Source organism: Protobothrops mucrosquamatus, unplaced genomic scaffold (assembly GCF_001527695.2).
Source record: "Protobothrops mucrosquamatus isolate PMUCROS unplaced genomic scaffold, P.Mucros_1.0 scaffold1031, whole genome shotgun sequence".
Taxonomy (NCBI): Eukaryota; Metazoa; Chordata; class Lepidosauria; order Squamata; family Viperidae; genus Protobothrops; species Protobothrops mucrosquamatus.
The window spans coordinates 212,499-236,725 of NW_015387265.1; the positions used below are offsets into that span (position 1 = coordinate 212,499).

At 37.6% G+C, this 24,227-nt stretch overlaps 1 protein-coding gene across 1 annotated transcript in view; it reads right to left on the reverse strand.

Moving 5' to 3' along the window:
- The window catches only part of LOC107291015 (metabotropic glutamate receptor 4), a 268,099-nt gene that overhangs the window by 88,996 nt on the left and 154,876 nt on the right, over positions 1 to 24,227 (reverse strand). The window contains exon 3 of the mRNA XM_015819964.1: positions 10,968 to 11,103. Within this exon, the coding sequence (XP_015675450.1) occupies positions 10,968 to 11,103 (136 nt within the window). The remainder of the gene's footprint in view (positions 1 to 10,967; positions 11,104 to 24,227) is intronic.

Below are 24,227 nucleotides of genomic sequence, written 5' to 3' on the forward strand. Positions count from 1 at the left end.
TATTATTATTATTATTATTATTTTAATTTGTATACCGCCCTTCTCCCATAGGACTCAGGGCGGTTCACAGCATATTAAAAACAAATAATATACCCAAAATACAAAAAATACACAATACAAAAATACAAAAGAATAAACCCTGATAAAAGCCGAATTAAAACCAAATATTCCCAGCTGTGTTTCCGATTAAAATACTTTTGAAAATTGAAAAAAAGAGTCACATCTCCTCTGTCAATGTCCAAAGATTGATGAATTGTATTTTTACTGTTACCAATAACAAACCTATGACTCCATCATGACCAAAAAGCTGTTTAAAAGATTTTGGGTCCAGGAAGATAGAAAACTACTTCACACCCAGTCAAATTATTTGTATTTCTAACTGGGAACTGTCTGTCAGATTGATGGGAACTCTACTGCACCATAGGTAGTGGTGCTAGTTGTTTTACCAGGATTGGGAAGGGTTTGAATAGAGGATGTGTTGACCCAGACCTACGGGACAGTATCAATTGTGAATACATGCAGATGGCCCCACTATCTCTGGCCACTTGCAGAACCATGAATGCAAGGTCATAAAAGGACAGCAAAGGAAACACCCAATATCCTAACCCACCCGGGAACATATAGTGTCTTAGGAAAACACCTAAACCAACCAAAAGGGAACATATGGTGTCTTGGGGGAACACCCAAAAGGGAACATTTTTAGCTACTTCTGCTTTCTTCCTTCTTATCTACAGTGTGCCAGCCTTAAAGGGAGAAGTCTTTAACTTATGTGTATCAGCTTTGCTGGGTGAATTGCTTATGTAACCAAACAAGGTATAAAAATAAGGCTTTTCTTATATTGGGGGCTTTTTCCTCTCTTTTAGAGAAGCCTGTCTTTGTTCAGCTGAATAAAAACCTAAAGCTTGAAGGCAACTTCTGGTTTCCTGTATTTTTTTATCAAGCAAAACCTCAGAACCTGCACAGCAGAGGAACTGAAAAGTGATGTGCACCTCATTTGCTTGGCACCTAGAATTTTATATTCTTTTTAATGATTGAGTATGTACAGATAGTCTTCATTTGACGACTGTTCAAAGTTACAATGTACCCCCCAAAAGGTACTGATTACTCCCCTCCCATAATCACATGATAGCATTTTGGACATTTTGCAACCAGTTGCAGTGTCCATGGTCACATGAACACAATTTGTGGCATTTTTTTCCAGCTCCTGGCATTTTTTGCTCTGGCAGGATGGATTCACTTAATGATGATATTACTCATTTAACAAGTTAACTTGTTAATTCACTTAACAATCACGGTGATTTACTTTACAATGGTTGTAAAATCAAGTCAGTGCTGACCTGCTTAACAATCACAATGACTTATGATAGAAGTCCTGGGTTCATTATGGTCATTAAATGAGGGCTACCTGTAATACAGAATTAAACATTTATTTATTTTAGTCACTAAAGAGTATACTTGGATTATTTTATTTTGCCATGTCCTTGGTGAAGCATCTGCTTAGAGCAGAATGAGCTCTCTCATTTTCAATCGAAAGACTTTGGGAAATGGATACTTGTTAACTTTGAGATGGTCTCATTGCCATTTATTATTGATATTGTTATGGTGCCTTCCAGTCAGTCTTGTCTCCTGGCAAGTGCCTGGATAAGTCTTTGCAGTTTTCTTGGCAAGATTTCAGTGGTGGTTTGCCATTGCCTGCATCCTAGAACTGAGAGAGTGACAGAGTGGCTTCATGTCTAAGGTAGGACTAAAGCTCACGGTCTCCTGGTTTTTAGGCTGACGCCTTAACTACCAAACCACTCCTTAACCTTGATAATCTCAGTTATGATAGAATTAAACAAAGTGTTCCAAGTACAAGAGAAGATGAACTTGTCCTTGGCAAACTCCAATGAAAGAGGCAATTTAAAAAAAGAGTGAGTAATGGTGATTCAGAACCTAGATAGGCTGGTCCAGTGGTGGCGAACCTATGGCACATGTGCCAGAGGCAGCAGTCAGATACCTCTCTGTTGGCACGTGTGCCACTGCCACCAGCACAGGTCCATCAGGCCGCCACTGCCGCCCGGAGCAGGAGCCCTGCCCACCACAAAGGAGGCGAAGTGGCCGACTAGCAAGCTCGAGTAGAAGTGGTAGAGCAGAGGTCACCAACCATTGTCGATTGGTGGACTGGAAGAAAAGAGAGGGGGAAGCATTTTACATGTATGCATGCGCGCACACACTGCAGATGGGGCAGGGCTGGTGCCTATGTGATACTCACTAGCCCTACCCTGTTCTTGCATGGTGCAGCGCCTTGTATCTGCACCCCACAGCACGGTGGCGGCCGTTTTTGCCCCTTGCTGCATGGTGACCCATTTTTGCACCCCCAGTTTTTGCATGCCAGAGGTGGCACTCAGAGGGCCTCCCTGCCCCTCCCTGGGGGCACCACAATGCTGATGCGGCCCTGGCACTTTGCAATAAATAAGTGGGTTTTGGGTTGCAGTTTGGGTACTCGGTCTCTAAAAGGTTCGCCATCACTGGGCTAGTCAATATTCCCTCCTACATGGAATGGAACAGAATGGAACAGAATTAAACAGGAGAATACTGCATATTTTCTGGTTTTGAAGTGGTCCACCCACCATGATCTCTTTGGGATTTCATGATTGGCAGAAGGGTGTAAGGTCTTCCTTTCTTTGTAGACTTCTACTCTTGAATAGTCTTTGCTCCTTGTCTTGTGTTATGTTATAGTCTTGGCTATTCCTTGACAACTATCTCGTATAAATTTGCTATTATGCTGCTTTTTTATCCTGCCTTGAAATAAAGGCTTACCTGCCCATATAGTGATCATTGCTTTTGAATCTAAAAGAATCCCATATTCCCATCTGTTGGACAGGGACACAGCAATACAAAGAAAAAGGTCTTGACCATTTAACTGGAGATGTTGCAACTGAATCTGAGATCTTCTACACAAAAGCATCTGCTCTACATTTGAACTGCAGCTCTTCCATCTTAGGACATAATCACCAAAATTATGATACACACTTAGTTCAGTGAGGTTTATACTGGACCTTGGAGGTGAAATCCATCATCACTTTATAATAGGGTATCTTTCTTCTCCAATTTTCATTATTTCCATGTGCTCTAGATTTGATAATCTGAGTTTGAAAGTTTGGAAGAGGAAATGTTTCTCCCAGATCAGTGGAAACTACTGTGTAATTCAATGGAACTCAACTATTATACAGGATTGCAGCCTTACTTCAGGATTTCCCAGTTTAACATTAATGTTTTTGTAATAAAATCATTTACATACACTATCAAAAACTCCTTGAAAATGAGAGAGGGAAGAAGTACAAAGCTACTTTGCCTATTATACTATTATCATCTTTGAGCCACATAATTTTAAGCAGTGAAAAATTAGGCAGAAATGACTTCAGAGCACAGTTACAAGAGCCAAGATAACCTCAGTGAAAATGTGTTAAAGGCTTTCTTAAAGTTTCTCAAAAGTTTTCAGCCTTTCCAAAAATTTTCCCATTTTTCTATCTCATTCTCAAGCTTTAGAAAGCCTTTAGCATTTATATGAGTAGCATTTTAAACTTTTTTTTGGCAAAGTGACAGAGTACAGTTGTTTTTCTTATATAAATTTCCTCTGTGGGAGGAGCTGCAGTATATTGTCTTTCTATGAACCTGAATAAATATGTGGGAAGACAGGAAGACTGTGGGCTACTGGACAAAGGAGTTGGAGAAATGATATAAACCCTTATAAAACATCCACACAACCTCCTCATTACTAAGGCAAGAATTTCCCATTGTGTACATGAGAATGTCACCAAACTGTTATTATTGGGGGAGGCGGGAAGAGAGAGAATCAAAAGCCATTTATTTTCCTTCAAATAAAATTGAAAAAGTGCAGCAGACATTTTCAGCATAGCAGTATGTGCAACTCTGTGATTTTAAGAAAAGTTAATATACGGTAGTATCTTTTGGGGTTTTCTCTTTCTTCAAAGCAACACAATTAATTTAGATGTGATCCTGATAAGAAAAAGTGTCATAAGAAGAGATTCCATATATTCTCATTAAGTATATACCCCCAAAGAAGGAAAGCAGAAGCAATTGGGAGTCCTTCCCCTTCTCAAGAGTAGCTGGAGGGATTGTGGCTGCCTCAGGAATGTTCTCGCAAAATGGATCATTATATAGTCAAAGCTGATTGATGATTTCTATATTATTTGATCAATGACCATTTTTCATTTTTTCTCTTTTCTTTTTTTTTAAATCAACCCGACATATGATTCAATAATTCATTTTAACATTACTGGAATAAGATGACTTACAACTGTGTTATTTACTCACTAAATAAGCAGATGTCAAAATGTGCCTGGAGATCTGCAACATTCTTCATTCTCCAAATGTTAGGAACCTCTCGAGAGTCTCCATCCTAAGCAACCAGGAGCACTCTGGGAAGGCAGAGGTAGGACTAAAACAAACAGGGATGAACTCTATGCACAGTTTAGAGCTACCAAACTGAAGAGCAAGTATATTTGGCTGGTTTTAAATAAGCCCTTAGCAAGAAAATAAATGAAAAGGGTGTCCAGTAGATCAATGGATGCTTTGTCAATAACAAGCTTGATTAAAAAGTGATTAAGAGAATAGAGATAACAAAACTGAATGGCCCCTGGAGCCATAGAGAAACAGCAAGTGCTTTTGAAAGGAGGAAGCAGCAAACACAGTAGTGATCATGATAAGAAAGACAGATGACAGTAAAGAGCATGCAATGATAGTATGGAACAAAATAGCATCAAAGTCAAGATTATCCAAAGGAGGAATGAAATAGAATTGAAACAAAAACAAAAAAAGCTGTTATCCTTATTATAGCAGTAGCTCACTTTATAATATGCAATTCTTTGCAATGTATTTTTGGTCGTTTATTTAGTTGGGGATATTTTATAGTTGTGTCAATGTTCTGCCAAGGACTCCAAATACCCTAGAATTTATATCTTTAGTGAAATGTAACAGATTCAAGGATGTTGCAGTGACTGCTTCCTTATCTCATCTCTTTTCTGCAGTTAAGTACAGGATCAGCTTGTTAGAATAACAATTAAAGTCTTGGCACCTCCCATATATCAAAGCTGATATGCTGTATTTCAAAGAATGTTACTGTAAAGTCTTTGCACTTTGAATAATACTGTGTCTTCTTTCTTATCTTGCATCCTTATCAGTTGTAAACTAATTCTCTGGGGTCTATAGAATGTGGATATGCTTAAAATATCTTTGATCAATATTCTAAGTAAGATCTATGTAACCCTGGAACTCTTGCTCTTCTTTAAGAGACCAAAGACTTACCGCTACTTTCTAGCTTTAGATATAGTTAAAAATGATTATTGGATTCTCTTCAGTTGTTGGCATTTTGAAAGTGAGTTTTCCACCATGTTTCAGTTTTACACCACAGTCCTATCTATCTCAAGACCTCAAAATGCCATTGTGTTCTATGGCAACACTTAATAATAGCTGTTGCACAGACTGAAAAACTTTTATTGTGTCATTATGAGAAAGAGAAACATGAAGAAGAGAAATTCTCAAGGTCATTTAGTAGAGTAGTGGAACAAATGGAACTGAAATGTTCAAGGATCAGGACCATCATCTAGTAGCTAGTCATGGAACTAATGGACAAATTAAAAGTGAAAATACCTGTAACAGCTCAAGAATTATATATAATTTAAGAATTACCATAAACTATGTGCAGTGATTCCCTTATTAGAATAATAGAATCATAAATTCAAAAAATTACATAAAATGTAACTGTCAGTATAGGAATCCAAATAAAGAATCCCAGACAGATAGTGGCCCAAATGCTACTTAAATATAACCAGTAATGGGGAACTAGCACCTTACTAAGTAATTGGATTCGCTTGCCACATTACTCATATTGATAGGAAGTTTCTCAAATTATGCAAATCTGCCTTCCTATAACTTAAATAACATTATTTTATGTCCAGCATTCAGGAATGCTAGCAATCAGGTCTTGGCTTTTTTTTTCCTCTGTGACATTCTTTCAGGCATTTGAACAATGCTATTTATTGTATTTCCTCAGCATCCTCATCACATACTCAGTTCCTTCATTTCTTTTTAGTTCCTATCCCCCAAATTATCCTTATTCCCTTTGTCTGAATTTGTCCCAATTTCACTGAATCCTCCGTAAAGTATGGTGCCTAAATTTGGAGAATAGTGGAGGATGGATCTGGCTAAAACAGAATCCAGTAGAAAATTTCCTTCTCATTTTTTGTGGATGAAACCTAAATTCCCTTTTCCTTTTTTTGCCCCCATGTCACACTGCTAGCACATACTCAGTTTGCAAACAATTACTATTCAATTAATCTATTTTAGAGGAACTGTTTGTGTTAATTTCATGGAATTTACATTTAAACAAGCAACATGCTCCTAGTTTTTTTTAAGGTCACTCAAATTCCTCTAGACCATCTATCCCACTATAAGTATACTTTTTAAGTTTTAAAAAATTAAGCTTATGGTGAAAGTTATGATAAAATACTCATTACTATAAAAATATGGGGGAACAAATTTGGTCTAAGAAAAAAATTAATTACATTTTTACAAGAAGATTAAATGTGTATATTTTAGAGTAAATATTGAGATTCCTAAAGTCACAATGTAGATTATCCTGGAATTAGCAAATTCTCAAATTAATAGCCATCACTAGCCATGATGACTAGAAATTCTTGGAAATGTGGTCCCAAATAATTTGGAGAAATTTGGGAAGACTGACAAAGTCTATAGGCAAAATTAAGTAATCAGTGTACATCCATATGATCAAATGAACATTACACTGATAAGAAAAAAGATTTTGAGAGTCTAGAAAGAGTACAGGGAAGAACAGTAAAAATGATTAGGGGACTAGAGGCTAAAACATGCAAAGAACATGCAAAGAACGGTTGCAGGAATTGGATATGTCTACTTTAATGAAAAGAAGGACTAATGAAAAGAAGTGACAGGATAGCAATATTCTAATATCTAACAGGCTGCCATAAAGAAGAGGGTGTCAACCTCTTCTCGAAAGCACCTGAAGGCAGGACAAAAAACAGTGGGTTGAAAATAATGAAGGAGAGAAGCAACCTAGAACTAAGGAGAAATTTCCTAACAGTGAGAATAATAAATCAGTGGAATGGCTTGCCTTCAGAAGTTGTGGGTGCTCCATCATTGGAGGTTTTCAAGAAGAGATTGGACAGCCATTTGTCCAGAATGATATAGGGTCTTCTGCCTGAGCAGTAGGTTGGATTAGAAAACCTCTAAGGTCCCTTCCAACTCTGTTATTCTGTTATTCTGAAATCTGGTGGCCTCCAGATATTTTTAACTTTATCTCCCATCAACCCTAGCAAATATGGTCAATAGCAAGGGATGTTGAGCATCATATGCCAAAACTTTTCAAATGTATTCACATTTAATAAGTAGGCACTTTCACCCATATGCAAATGCATATTTTTAAAGATTGCAATGTATTTGCTTTCAAAATATGTATGCTAAAATAAATTTTCTTGAAATATGGATATTATTATTATGGTCATTGGTGTAGAAAGTAAGAAAAATGATGGAAATATGCAAGAACTGTTACCCAGGCAAAAGGAGCTTAAACACTTTTAAAGTCCTGAATAGCAAGACAATATTTGGAAGTGACTCAGGCAGATGCTCCCTGATTCACTGGAGTATAAGTAGGGGGAGCAAATACAGCACAATCAGACTTGCAAGGATTCTATTATTATAGCCAGTTTCAATAAAAGCAATTTTAGCCCTTCTATGGAGTTGATTTTCTGACCTACCTAGAGGGGCTGACATTGAGCAGCATTAACTATGAATATTTACATACATCTTGATACACAGAATGATATCTCAACCTCCTGAAATGCAAGGAAATTTCATTACTACCTTATTTTAATCCATCGGTTAGTTTTGATAATCGGATTTCACAGAAGTTCAACTGATCCTAAGAACAGGCCTCAACAGCTGCCAAAATGAAATATTGTTCTTGGCACTGTTAAACTGGGGTACAATGAATTGTGCAACAAAAAGTGTTATACTGTAGAACTGAACAACCTGAATATATGGCATCAATGATACTCCAAACGTTCCCTTTCTCACGAGTGATTCCTGGATGGTATTACCTGATGACAAGTGATTAGAGATTCAGCCACAGGAAATAGGCAATACATGCTGAATTATCATTGGAATCAGGCATTTATTATATTGGATTGCAATTCATCTTCAGCAGCTCAGAGTGATACAAATGCTCCTATACTCATGTGACCAAAATTGTGGGGATGGGAATAAGAGATTGGTCCAAGGCTATCCATTTAACTTCATGGTGAGGGAATACTAGAATGTGAGAAGAATAAAATTACAAGCAATGACTTGCTAATTGGAAACGGAAACACTTCTCATTTTGGGTTGATCTTAATAACTACTGCAATAACTACTGGCACAGAACATAACTATTTGCCTGATGGCCAGGCCTACTCAGAGTTCGTCAGAATAACACATCCTTTTAAAAGCAGTACCAGTTGCCAATAGTCTCCTGGGCTCAGTTCAAGATGCTGATTATAAACCTATACAGTAAAGCTATACACAGCTTGGGCTCTTGTTATATTTGGGGGCATCTTCTCTGGGTAGAATTTGCCAACATACAATCTAACCAAGACAAGACATTTATCCCTAAAGACCTGGCAGGGAAAACCTGGAGAATAATATTCTCAACGGTAGCTCCCTCATTTGGTAACACTTCATCTCCTGAAATGAGGCTAGCTTCTACTTTTTTATTGCTTTAGGAAGCAGGTTAAAATCATTCCCATTTGCAGGGCATTGGTTGTAAGCTACTTAGAGTCATTCATGCAAGGTACCTAAATAAACAAAGAAATAAAGTTACTGCCTAGCTATGGATTTTAGATTTATTTTTATTTCATGAATTAATACAGCTCTGTATTGCTTTACATTGAGCCTGTAATGTTTTAAATAAAAAAAAATCTGGGCAAATAAAAGCAACAGGGAAAATGACTATGTATATATAAAAATTCTGGGAGATGCAATCCCAACCTACTGAGAAAGCGTCATATTGAGGAAGAGCTATAAATTTCTTGCATGAAGAGCTCTAACTCACTTCCCCATCTGACAAAATGGCAGCCTAATTATATTTGCAGCAATGCAACTCTGGATTAAGGCACAGACCCAACTTACACCTTCTCCATTATTTTCTTATACCCACATAATACATGATCTTCCCACACTTTACATATAATTTACTATTGCATCTTGAGCAGACACAAAGTCACACAGATAATCACTTACAGTAGGTTTTATGGAGACATGGCAGTTGGTTCATCTCTTAAGCTCTCTTGTGCTAAGCAATAGATGCAAACTACTCACTCTTAAATAAAAGGAGCATTTTCCATATTGTGATGGGAGATTGTGGGTGAGCTTGGAAAAGATTGCAAGGCAAAATAGATATAAAATACCAGAAATAGAAGATGGGTTATTGGTAGCTTGTTTCAGAAAAGGTGACTCAAGCAAAGTAGCAAATCTTTTTGAATGATTTGCCATAATTAACTTGCTATAAATGAGAGGAGAAATTTATTTTACAATTAATGAGTCAACCCAATGAAACTAGGTGGAATCAAGGATCTGAGATCTATACACTTCTCAATACTATTTCAGTAAAATATCTTTAATGCTACTTTGGTGGGAAATATATAATATACTAAAAGTCTCCTCTCTATTCCTTTCCAAGCCTTCTCAAACTGTTTCATAGTTGTTCTAATACTCCCATTATCACCATGACATTGGGAGACCACCAATGGGGTGAACTTTCATCTTATCATGGTAACTATGCAACTACAATGTTTAGAATTATAAGAAAGTAAGCAATTTAGAAAATAGGTATATACATAAGTCCATTTGAGAAGATTGAAAAAAATACAGTATATATGCAGGTTTGAGAATCACAACAGCTCTTAGGTGTTGTATCCAGAAATACATACATGCACACAGCTTTCTTATCTCAAAATGTTTGCATGAATCATGTGAATCAATCCTGAGAAATCATCTGGCTCAGTAGTACATGTGAACTTACCATTGTCTGAAAAATAGGAATTTTCCAGATGCATGTAAACTATTGCCACCAGAGAGCAATCATCCAGTTTACTGCTTATTTTCAAATAGGCAAATGTTTATAAACCTGTGTTTAAAGATATTTGTCATTTATGTTGCCTGCAAAGGAAATCCCCTGATTTTGGTGGAAGGAAATAACATACAGTATTTTTTAAAAAGCTTCAAAAAAAACCTATGCTGTTTGATGTAAACTGATAGAAAATGTCAATTTACTTATATTTGTCAATGTACGTTGATTAATAGATTAGATACTTGCAAGATCAGGTGCAACTCAGAACTACAAGATCTAAAGAAATAAACCAGAGGATTGTGTGCTTTCGGTTTTTCACTTTGTGTTATAGTTCCATTTACTCCATTGGAAAAAAGCCATATTTTGCTTTCTAGTGACTACCAGAGAATGTTGAGTATCTTTTTAATTACTAAAGAAAAATTCCATGGAATCTGATTTCAAAATTTCTTCACACAATCACAACCTTTGTGGAAAGTGTTTTTGAAAAAGAGGCTTAGTTCTGGGAAAGAAGAGGGCTGAAAAAGAAACTCAAAGTAACCCACCTTGATTCTATTCAGTATAAGAGAGAGTGCAGAGAGAAACTCTCTCACAGGCTTTGAAAATTCTGTTATTATATCCTATGTCAACAGAGTACAACTAGTCCTTTCATCATCAGTTCTTTGATCTAGCCTACCTCAGAAATGCTGACAATATTCCACTTTATTCATTAACAAGATTCATACTTAGCTTTCTCCCCCTCTGCGTGCCCTATTCTCCCATTCATTTTCCTTCTTTGTCTCTCTACTTTCCATCACAGTTCCTAAATCATTAATCCCTAAATTCTTACTTGATATCATCTTCATTGGCAAATATGATGACAGCTCGAGCATGGGATGTTTCCAGAAGGCGTCGAATGATCTTATCAAATTCTCCTTCTTTGGGTTCTCGGGGAATCTTGACTGACTGTGCCACACACACGCTCCCTGTGATCAGAGAAAATAGTATGATTAGAGAAGTCTTTAAACAGAAGTGCCAAACATGGATAGTTTAAAGAAAGGCATACAGTATGCCAAAATTGGGACAATTTTGCCATGGCCCAAAATAACACTTTCATGTGGTTTCATCTGTGTATTTTATGCCTGTATGTAATTGTAATTTTAGTGAGGATAAAAACATGGAACCAAGTTATGAAGCTAGAAGAACATGGATGTATGAACAAACTTCCTGGTTAATTCTTCATTTATTTATTAGTGGAAAGAACATCCTGTTGCATCTTTTATGATATGTGCTTAAATACCCCAATGTCAAATGCCTTGGATGAAAGAATCTACACAGTGCAGTAACTATTTGGGTTTTTCTTTGAAGCTTACACATTTTGTTTATATCTGTATATGTTTATACTCTACTGTATAATAACAATAACAATAACAATAGTAATAAAGTTGGAAGGTCATCTAGTCCAACCCCCTGCTCAGGCAGGAAACCCTATACCATTTCAGACAAATGGCTGTCCAATTTCTTCTTAAAGATTTCCAGTGTTGGAGCATTCACAGCTTCTAGAGGCAGGTTGTTCCACTGATTAATTGTTCTAACTGTATAAGCTGACTTTAATTTATGTATACCATAGTATAAATATATAGCACAAGTAGAAACACAAAAACACATCATAAAATTACAAAAGAATAAAATAATAATAATAAATAAATCAGAGATACCAATCCCAATCTCAAGAATATCTAAATTCTCCAACTTGATGTCCTCCACATTACAATCTCCTAGACAGCTTATACCAAATGGACATTGTGGGCATAGTATTCCAAAGTGAATCAACTTAAGATATGGTAAATTATATTATTTGATATTAAAACCTGCTCAACTTTAAAATAATTTTGTAACTTTAAGTTGTTTGTGATTCCCATGGTCTCACAACTTCCAATTTAAGAACTCTGATATACAATAACTGACTAGGAGTATATAGGCAAAGAACTATCTGATTAGACTGCAACAGAATGGAACAAAACAGAAGAGAACAGAACAGAATAGAATAGAGCTGGAAGAGACCTTGGAGGTCTTCTAGTCCAGCCCCCCGTTCAAGCAGGAGAACCTATACCATCTCAGACAAGTGACTGTCCAGTCTCTTCTTAAAAACCTCCAGTGAGGGGGTGCCCACGATTTCTGAAGGCAAGCTGTTCCACTGGTTAATTGTCCTCACTGTTAGGAACTTTCTCCTTAATTCCAGGTTGCTTCTGTCTTTGAGTTAATTTATGTTGCTATGCAAATTCAACCTTTACTTTTTTTTTGTCCCTAAAAGTCCACTTTATCACAATGCTGAATTACTAACAGAAGCCAAAATTAACAAAAATCATCTTTGTGAGCATCTGTATTAGCAGGTATCAAAAGTGCTGTAATTATGAGTGCAGAAAGGGAAAGCAAGATTCTATCATGGAAGTTGTATGGCTTTCTGACTACTCTCCTATATATGGACCTTGGGCATGGATCTCTACAAAACAAAGGTTACAAATGCAGGTTTCAAGATATGTACATTTTCCAGATGTGAACTAGAAACTCATGTAATCTCCATCTCTCATGGAGGGCTTTCTTCTACAGAAATCCATGTTTAATTTATAGTTGTTTTATTACATTTAATTAATTACATCTTTATTTTACACTCCCAGGAGAACAAATGCTAATTGATCTCACATACCCACTTCTTGCATGATGCTCCTTTTATAGAAAACATTTCTGTGTGGAGCTAATGTGAATTCTAGATTAAGCAATGCAATGTCCATTTCACTCCCCATTTTCATGGTCTTTTTTGTTTCAGTTTCTTTGTTTCACTACCCTTTTCTCTGAGCCTCCTCTTCCCATATCCAATAGGGCTCTGTACTACTTGAAATCCAAGTCTTCAAAGGTGTTTCAGTGCATGTGGAAACTCAAACTTAGCATCTGACTTCAGCATCTTAAAGCAACTCTACCTTTTCCCCATAACTGTGCAACAACTTCATCCCAGGAAAGGACATAGCAACTTTAAAGTATTGCAGATAAGTGCCTTATTTGAACTCCCATGTGTTCCAAGCACCTTTTAGAGACTAAGTTTTAATTGAACTGAGCTGTACCATCTTGTTATCTACCATGTTCCCGATTCTCAGTCCAATGTCTACTGTGCACACTGTGTCTGGACTTTCAATCAGTTATTTTGCACTTCTGAAACTTCATTCTAGTCCTCATAGTGGTCCAAGAGACCTAGTCTAGGTTTAGTGTCATTTTCAGCCAAAATGGCCAATAACACATAGAGGATCTCTTTACAGCGTGAATGACAAGAGGTTTCCCATAGGAGGAAGCATGATTATCCAAGCTAGCACCAACTTGAAATGGCATATTTCTCACAGTCACCAGATGATGTAAGGACAAAATCTCAGAAACCAAAGTACCTAACAGCTCTATCCCAAGACTTTTTGACTGAATCTCCATTGAAAGCTGCAATGTATTTCTGCATCAGAATTCCCTGACAAGAGAATAAAAAGGATGGACAATATGATGTCCCATTTATAACTGCTTTACTGTTTATGGAAAAGCAAAAAAAAATATTGGGAGGGTCAGGCTGCCTAGCTAAATTAATTTGGCTATGGTTTCTACTACATTTTTTATTCTGGTCCCCTCCTTTTGTTAGATCCTCTATAGCTAGGTTACTCCTAATGTCTGTAGCCTTAGTATGATGGACCAACTTGCATAATTTTGATCTCATTCAACTATTGCTGATCTGCAATACCAGAAAATATTGTTTATCTCTCTCTTATCATACAGTGTCATTGTCTAAGGTACAAACTCAGCATGAGAACAAAACAATAGCAATATATACTGTGATAGATTAATTTTTAATACATTACTTTAAATATCTCTGCTTAACATATTTGGCAATGTTTGATATCCGAAGAGTAGAACAAGGTATATCAATAGCCAAGTTTACTGCATTTTTTTCCTGTAGATTAGTTTGACATTTCAACCACATATCAATGGTCCAGTTGGTGAATCCAGAAAAAGAAACTCCTGGGTCATTATTTTACCAAATGTATAAACTTTACTGAATAAACCACATTGGCACAGACGAAGCAAAACCAGCTCTGGTTTTCCCGCACAAAAGCTAGCATAGTTAATCCCCTCCTTTCACTATGGGTCACCCACAGTCCATTACATCCACCAATCATTTCTGTTCATTTTGTTATGGGAATCAGTGAGCCAGGCTAGTCCATCTGCTCAATGTGTCCTTGGGTTGGAGCATTGTCTCAAGGGAACCAAGGATGCTCAAATGCAATTCCCCCCACCCTTGCATTCCATCCCACCTCCTCCCTTTTCTTTGTCAAGCTGCAAGTGAAGCAGAATACAGGTGAAACTGTAAATCAGTCTTGACACCACAACACTAACAACCTTTAAACCTGATTTTACACAAAATACTGAGCCAACCTCTAGGGGTCCCCAAAAGCAGCTACACATAGTTCTCAATTTATAACCATCATTTAGTCGTTGCTGTAAGTTACAGTAAAAAAGTGAATTGTGACCGTTTTTCACACTTAGGACCATTGCACAATCCCCATGGCCACGTAATCGAAATTTGGGACGCTTAGCAACAGGCATGGATTTATGATGGTTGCAGTGTCCCAGGGTCAGGTGAGAACTGACAAGTAAAGTCATTGGAGAAGCCAGATTCACTTAACAACCATATTGCCATCTTAACAATTGCAGTGATTCACTTAACAACTGTGGCCAGAAAGGTCATGAAATAGGAAAAAGCTCACTTAACAACTCTCTTGCTTAGCAACAGAAATATTGGGCTCAATTGTGGTCATAAGTCAAAGACAAACTATAATTAAAAAATTCTTGGCAAGCCAAGACAGGAAGACAAAAAAGAAAGTATGGATGAGTAACTGATTTGATTAGCTGTTATTTAAGCCTCAACATCTGTTTGCTTCAAACTTTGCAAAAATACCACTTGCTCTTTCTCTGTGCAAACTTTCACAGACAAAAAGGGGAGAGAACAGATGAGAAAAATATTTTAACACCTTCAGAACATAATTTATAATCTCAGTTTACATAGGAAATGATGTAACAGGTGTTCAGTTGGATCCTGTTTATGCAAAGGTCAGAATAATTAGCACAGGGCTGCTGTCACAGAGGCCAGTGAGGTAAATATCCTTGGGAAACTGAGAAAGAAATATAGTAGAAAAATCACATATATATAGAAGCTGTTCTACAGACCATCATTTTCATTTCCCAAACTTCAAAAATAGGCTATTTTCAAGTCTTCGCTGCTACTGATCTTGAAATATGAAGAAACAGGAATGTGCAAAATATTCTTCCTCCAAGCCATACACATCTGCTGTAGTCATTCCAGGATTGGTAAATCAATTTTACAGTTAATATTCCAAATTAAAAACAGTGAATAATTCACTGCATGTGGTGTTTTGAATGAAAAGGTTGGACTATGTGCAGAACATAGTGGACTGTTTCTGTTCTGGAAAATCACTGGATTAGTCCTGAAATAGCTGGGTTGTGATATTCACAGGGTCAGAATATTTTAGTTCACTGCATATTCCATTCCCATAAGATTCAGTTCTGCACATTCTAAAAGTGAACTTCATACCTTAACCTGCCCTTTCCCCATCTGATCAGTTGGACAACGTAAAAAATGGCTTCCAAACCCATCATCCCATTTCTCTTTATGTATCTATCCATTGATATATTTATTTCCTTCTGATGCCATCTAGTGGCCAACCTTCAAAGTCATCTTATCAGTTCCAGATGTAAATACAGAAAGTTTCCCACAGGAAGGATTCTATATAATTAATTTCAAAGTTCTAACTTAAGTCCATGTGAGCCCTTAATCATTTATAAAATTCTAAAATTTTCACCCTTTTCCTGTATATTCAAAAAACAATTCTTGCAAATCTTAAACTTGTAATTAAAACTTCTTTCTTAAAGGATTGAAGAAAAACTCAGTGAATATGATCAAATTTGCAGTTCTGAAGGCTCTTAATCTTAAAAAAACAATTAAAAAAAATAAACTTCAAAGTGATTAATAAGTGTGTTTTGGTCAAATTTGTGGCCCATAAAAAGGACACATTAACAGCAATGAGCTCAATGGAATCCTGCAACTCGTAGCAAGTGATCACAAACACATCAGTTTCTGCGGTTTACTCTAGTCCAGGGTTCTTCAAACTCGGTCCTTTTATGACTCATGGACTTCAACTGCCAGAATTCCTCAGCCAGGCATGCTGGCTGAGGAATTCTGGGAGTTGAAGTCCATGAATCATAAAAGGGCCGAGTTTGAAGACCCCTGCTCTAGTCACACACAAAAATGTTCAGAGTACATATGGGTGATATCAAGATCTTTTCTTTCTCTGGAGGGATTTGGCAGTCTGGATTCAGCAATTAGTAGCCATTTTCGGCCATAAAAATCTCCCGCTGTCTGCAGGATGTCAGTTTGCCATTTCCTCATTGGAACTTTCCAAGAACAATAGTCTTGCTATTATTCTCCTATAGTTGGACCTCATTGTAGCTGGAGGAAATCAATAGAAAACAGCTAATCTGTAAAATCTATGAAGTTCTAGCACTTCAAGGGCAAATCTGGGCACAGTAGAAAGGTGGATGTATTTTCAGCGTGGCTGGAAGGTGTAGATAAAAAGTCACAGGGCTGATCTGTGAAGTGTAATAAACCTGGTATTCAGTTTTGTAAGACGATTATATGGAGGGGAGAAAGCCAGGCGTAATTGCCAACAGCAAGGGGCAGAGGGGCTTCCTGACAATAATGACAAGGTAATTCTTAAGGAGGCCAAGAACACAGTTTGAAGTTCCTGAAAAGCATGTAAGGCCTCTGTATCAAGATAAAGTTGGAAAGCATTTGGCAGCTGGAGCATGTGATAACTGTAGGTGGCCTGAAATGGTGCTACCTGAGTAGGGACACAAACGGAGTTATAAATGAATACAGCCATAGATGAAATGTCAAAGCAATTGCTTTAGTTTTTCTAACAGCAAGAGCATTGTTCTAAAATGGCATTAGTCTTTAGTCTTCTGAGTTTCTCCACCAGACTTTGGTGACAAATCAAGGATGGATAGAGATTTACATGCAAAAGCTAAAATAGTATGTGTTCCAGAAAAGCCAGAATAAAGAAAACAAAAGCTTATCTAAAGGTCCTCTATCCAAGGCTAGTAACCTGGCAAGATCAGTGCAGTGAAATCAGGACCAGAATGCTGTACATCCAGATAGTATAGGCCAGGGGTCTGCAACCTTGACAACTATAAGATTTGTGGACTTCAGCTCCCAGAATTCCTCAGGCAGCTATGCTGCCTGAGGAATTCTGGGAGCTGAAGTCTACAAGTCTTAAAGTCTTAAAGTTGTCAAGGTTGCAGACCCCTGGTATAGGCAGATATCACGGCAGAAGAAAATCTACTTTTTCCAGGAGCAATTCTTATTTTTAGGAAATATGGTAGCCTAATAATCCAATATAGGTAGTCCCTCACTTATAATTGGAACCAGAATTTCTGTTGCTAAGCAAGGCAGTTGTTAAGAGAGTCTTCTTTGCCACTATTGATAAGTGAACCACTGTAATGTTAAATGAATCATGTGATTCATTGTTGTGATTTAGGGCTGGCTCTAAACTCATAGCTCCAGCTTGAAGAATAGATGGCAGCTGCAGCCAGGAAGGTCTGCCCAGATAATATCTAGTGTGCCAGTTGTGCCCATTCCTGAATCAGGACAATCATTCATGCCCTAGTCACTTCAAGAATGGACTATGTAATGTGATCTATATGGGGCTGTCCTTGAAAACCACCAGAAAACCAGGTGGGCTGGAATATGGCAGCACAAGCAGTAATGGGCATCTTACAGTGCACTTGTGTGACACCACTGCTCCCCAAGCTGGATCCGTATCAGCTTCCAGGTGTGATTCAAAATGCTGATTATCACCTATAAAGCCCTTCATGGCATAAAGCTTTCTTAATTTATGGACCACCTATTTCTGATTATTTCCACCTGTCAGGAAAATCTTCTTAATTAAACAAGATCATCTGGAAGGACATCAGACATGTCACTCTCTATGATGTTACCTAGATTCTAGAACAGGGTCTTCAAACGTGGCCCTTTTATGACTTGTGGACTTCAATTCCCAGAATTCCTCAGCCAGGCACGCTGGCTGAGGAATTCTGGGAGTTGAAGTCCACAAGTCATAAAAGGGCCACGTTTGAAGACCCCTGTTCTAGAATATCTACCTGAAAATCTAAAGCTCCAACTCTGGTGATATCATGAAAGGCACTGAAAACCTGGGGTGGGAGGGTGGTGAATACCCATAAGATCTTATATTAATTGGTATGGTTTCTTTTCTGGATACACCTCTTTGTTCTTTCTTCTATGGTTCAGACTTTGAATGATATAACGTACCCACAGGCACTCTAAATCAAACTCTTTAAACATAGGTAAATAAAGTGAATAAAATAAAAAGACCATCCAAAAATATCCAAAATGTAATGGAAAGGATGATTAGAAATCTTTAGAAAGTTTGGATATTAACCAATCTGAAGGCTGTTACCATTTATTTAAAGATAAATACATATTCATGCACCTCTTTCATCTGAAAGTGATCCAATTTGGTAAAATATGCATCATTTATTGCACACCCAAGAGATAAAAAATGAAGGAAAGAAGATAGTGATCCCTAATGTCAACTGATTTCAGAAGCCAGTAATGATGGATAATGTGCAGACAGCCAAACTTCTTGACAAAAAAAGATAGGAGCATTGGCAAGGAGGAAGATAAAACCTTTTGATAAATTCCCCTTGAGATATTTCTTCAGGCAATTAATTCTGCCTTTGATGTGGCATAGTGCTGATCTGAGAAAATTTGAGCTTCAGGAATAAACTTGTCACATAACCAATGAGGGGTCAGGATCTGTGCTTTCCTTTTGCCCTTTCCAAAAACATCAGCTTAGATCACATTTTGGGGAGTTACATAAAGAGGAGAGGGATGGAGAGTGGTGGATGATTGTTGATGATGAGTTGTAGAGTTTCACTGTATTCTGTGATACATCCAGAGTGAAACAGCTGGTCATAAATATTTTCACCTCTTGCTGGGGCTGGATAGACTGAGTAGAGAGATCATATTTGTGTGCAATAAAGGTCTCAGTGAAATTGCTTATAGTACCAGAATCTACAAATGCTTGCAGTCATATTTCAGCAATGGTTGAGTCTCTAGCGCAAGCATGTCAAACTGCCAGCCCACGAGCCAGATGCGTCACACTAAAACCGTGCCCACCCCATTGCCGGAAATGGGGAAAAAGTCATGATACGTCGTGCGACGTCATGTAATGTTGCAAGTTTAACATGCCTGCTCTAGCATAACAAGAATGATTAAATGGTGATGTGTAGCTCTACATGTCTGGGCTTTATTTAATTTCTGGCCTCTGAACCTTTATGGTGCTGGAACCACCTCATTTCCCAACAAACCAGATTTAGAATGTTTAGGGCATCTATTTAAACTGCCCCCCTTCTATGCTTCAAAAAGAGGAGTTGCGACTTCTGGTTTGATGTTGCGATGTAACATGCGTAAGAAGAAGGGGCTCCGTCTTCCGTGTTCAATTTCACTCCACTGGGGACCCTAAAAAGGGTCAAACGTTGCCCCGAAGAGGCAACAGAGAAGAAGGAGACCCTCGTTGATCACAGGAGGGTGGCAGCCCTTCCCTTTGATCTGAGGAAGCCATCCAAACTGGTGGGGGAAAGACTGGCTACATTCATGTCAGAAGCTGCTGACAACTGAAGAAAATAAACATTAACCAGCAACTTTTGAGCAATGTGGATGGAACTGGGTGAGACCCTATCCTTTCTTTATGACTTTAAGACTTTTTCCTGGGGAAAAAATGCCCAAAGCAAAGAATCCTCCCCGATGAGAGAGGGAAGGGGAATTTCCACCCCATTCTCTCAGGAAAAGAAAAGCAGTGAATTAATTGCTTGGAGTAAAATAGAGAAAATTACAAGATTAATTTGGAAGCAATACACATATATAACTTTGAAATTTGGGGACTAAAAGTGCTTTTGAGATTTATTTATTTTTTTTAAAAGAGACTTAAAAACTTGTAATATAAGCTTGGATGTAAAAAAGCTGGAAGACGGAGTCAGTGACATCTAGTGATGAACTACAGCACTACAATTTATTGTGCCTAAAGGAAACTTGGCTGGAAGCCCAGACTCAGATAAGACTTTTGTTGTTTTCAGAAAGTTTCACTTTTGAAGTAGCAGTTGGGAAAAGGAAAAAAACCCTCTTGGGCTGCTTATCTGTGTGGCAGAAACAATAAGCTATTTGGAAACTGGCCTTCCTGGACTATGAATATAAATTCTAACTGACTTTTAGAGCTGTGTCATGGAGCTATTTCCCTATAGAAGAAACATGCATTATTGGTTGAGATGATGGAATACTTTGGACTATAAACCTTTGATTGATGAACAATTTTTAATTGCTCTTCTCTCTCTGGACAGAAAGGATGTGTTTTTCATTGGACAGAAAATTTTGAAAATTTCGAACTTTACTTATATTTGCTGAAAAGAGACTTAAGGATGGACTGATAGGCTAGCTGGATAATTAGGAGTTCAAATGACAATTGATTGAAACTTTTTAAATCCCTAAATAGATTGGACATACAAATAGATTGGACATACAAAAACAAAATGGATGTTCCATACTTAGCTTCAAATGGTAAAAAAAAATCCCTAACACCTGTCCCCAAAGTCCCCAGCTTGACATACCAACAAGAAAATGTTGATGAATTTCAGAAATTCTTTCATGATAAAATCAATACAAGAGACAATTGCCTTAGCTCATGATGAGACTAAAAATAATACAAAGGAGATAAAAGAACAATTCTTTAATCTAAATCTACAAACTCAGAAAATGACTACAAAGAAGGAACTAGCAACCCAGAAAATAGAAGTAAAATCAGAGGAAGCAGATCCAAATATGGAGGACCTAAAGAAAGGAACTAACAGAGAGACTCAGACAAATGAAGAATTAGAAGACGTAGCAATAATATCGGAAATGGAAAAGATATTTTACCTGTCAAGATCTCAGAACACACTTGAGGATAAGAAAGAAGAGCTGATTGAATGGAAAATAGGAGATAGCTGTTAGGAGAATTGTGGGAAATTGGAGAAGGAGGAAGGCTGTTTAATGAATATCAATGGGCTGAGCATTCTTCCAAAAATACTTTAATCAAATTGTCTTTTTATTCCAAATAATATACACACACAAAATGGGGGGGGAATTCTAACTAGGCCAGGGGCAGGGAACCTTGGCTCTTTTATGACTTGTGGACTTCAACTCCCAGAATTCCTGAGTCAGCATGGCTGGTTCATGAATTCTGGGTATTGAAGTCCACAAGTCATAAAAGAGCCAAGATTCCCTACCCCTGAACTAGGCACTCAGGTATGAAGTGGGCAGGTTTCAACAAAAATAGGTCTAGGCTATTGACTATATTGGCTACAGTTGATGGGAGATAAAATTAAAAATATCTGGAAGCCACCAGATTTCAGAATAACAGAGTTGGAAGGTACCTTGGAGGTCTTCTAGTCCAACCTGCTGCTCAGGCAGAAGACCCTATATCATTTGGACAAATGGCTATCCAATCTCTTCTTGAAAACCTCCAGTGATGGAGCACCCACAACTTCTGAAGGCAAGCCATTCCACTGATTTATTGTTCTCACTGTTAGGAAATTTCTCCTTAGTTCTTGGTTGATTCTCTCCTTGATTATTTTCAACCCATTGCTTCTTGTCTTGCCCTCAGGTGCTTTCGAGAATAGGCTGAGCTCCTCTTCTTTGTGGCAGCCCCTTAGATATTGGAACACTGCTATCATGTCATCCCCAGTCCTTCTTTTCATTAAATTAGACATACCCAATTCCTGCAACCATTCTTCATACAGTATATTTGGGTTTATATGGGTTTCATTTGAGTTCAATTTACAAAGTTTACAAAGTTTAGCAGGAAAGTGGGAAGAAGGAAAGAAAGAAATGGAGCTTTCTTTCTTTTCTGCACATACTCTTCTTCAAGTCCTTCAGTTTTCTACCAATATTCAAGCAAAGTTGCATTAATGCTGCCATGGTTTCTGGGATGCCCTGATGGATTAGTTTGTCACTATTTCATCTAATATACCCCCTCTATGAATTGGCCAATTAAGTTTCTTTCATTCCAGCCCACATCCTGAGCTAACAGCTGAAACTCAGCAGCATATACCCACACTGAACACTAACCCTGTTGTTGGCAGAGAATCTTATGGCTGGCAGGCATTCACTTGATCAGATCTTCAAATTTATCTCTGAGGCATGCCACAAAACTAACATAGTAGTTCAAGTCCAAGCTCTGTTTTGAATAATATAAGGGGTTATCCATTTTTCAGCTCCCTCCTTCATAAGGGTCGTTATAAATCCTACATGGTTGATGATGGAAGCCTACTGATCACATTCACCAAGAAAGGCAGTAAATTTGGTTTTCATCCTATATATTAGGCAAGGAAGGCTATTCTCAGCATCAGAGGGGTGAAGCTATTACAGCTGCTTGAATAAAAGCTGCAGGACTTAAGCTGGAACTATCACAGGAACCACTGGGCTTTTTCTGGCCTACATGCTAGGCTTTTTCAACTGGGCAGTTTATTTGGGTCACCCCCGGGTTTTGATACTGGAGCAAGGCATTAGCAACTTGATCAGCATTTATTGGAATTGCAGGAGGTCTGTACTTGTAATTTAATTCTTGGTCTGAAGGCAACAGTTTTTTTTCCTATAGCAATGGCTGTGAGGTCAAATCAAGCTGCTAGGCTTTACAGCAAGGTTAATCAATAAATCTGGGCTCTCCAAAGCTTTAATCTATTATTCAGGAATTTATTTACTTGGCAGAAGAGTCTCAAACATGACTTTGGTTGGATTAGACTTTGTCTTGCAGACAAGAACAAAATAATATATGGAAAGTGATCACCCTCTGCAGGGTGCAAAACCTTTTCTATGGATCTGTTTCCAGAGTTTATATCCTAATCTTGTTCCACCCGCTTTCCTGAATTAACAGATTCTTGGTGATTTACCCCCATGGCCTTTGGAACTTTGATATTTTATATAATAATCCTTACTAAACTAAAAACCACTGGTTGCCAGCAGATTCATCCCTTTTACTATGCACTCCTAATCACATTACAAATTGAAAAACAAATATTTTAGAGGTTTCATGGCATAATATTTAAAATAATTTGATCACAAAAAGTATCAGTGGACCCAAATCAAATTTAGCAGATAAAGATTAGTTCAGTTGAACTGATCCATTTAAACCATTACAACAAGCTCATCATTCTGAATGTTTTCTAACTGCTATTTATTTGGTGTAATGTATCAGAATGTTTACTGTATTTAAACAGAATACAATGATTTTTTGGAAATTACAGTACATATACATAAATGAACGATAGCTATGAAAATTATTTTTCTAATTATCATTTATTTATGACTAAATAGCTATATATTTAACAGGTGACATGACTGCCAGGCTATTGTATAGTTCGCACCTCTTTAGTACTAACACTGGGTATTCAGTATGATACTGCAAAGAATGTAGATGAAACCACTGGGCAAGGTCATTCATTGATTTGGGGACAGTATTATTAATATGCTGATGATACAGAGTTATATTTTTCGATCAAGGCATCCCAAGTGAGGTTATTGAGTTTCTACTCCAGTGCCTGGAAACTGCAGATTTTAATGAGAAATAACTTTCCCCAACTTAATCCTACCAAGACTGAGTGATAATGGATTGTGGATTATGGACATTAAGAGCTACCTAAATCTAGAAATGGAATATTAACCTTGGATGGGGTAGCATTTCCCCTTTCAAGAGTAGTAAGCAACCTGGGGGAGGATAGTTCTTCCTGAACTCATAGCTCCTGCTCAATGAGCTTTTGTACAGCTTCATCTGGTGTGCCAGTTGTACCCTTTCCCAGAGGTGCTTCAGACAATAATCTGTGCCTTATTTATCTCATGGCTCAATTACTGTAATGGTCTCTACATGGGGCTGACCTTGAAGACTACTCAGAAGCT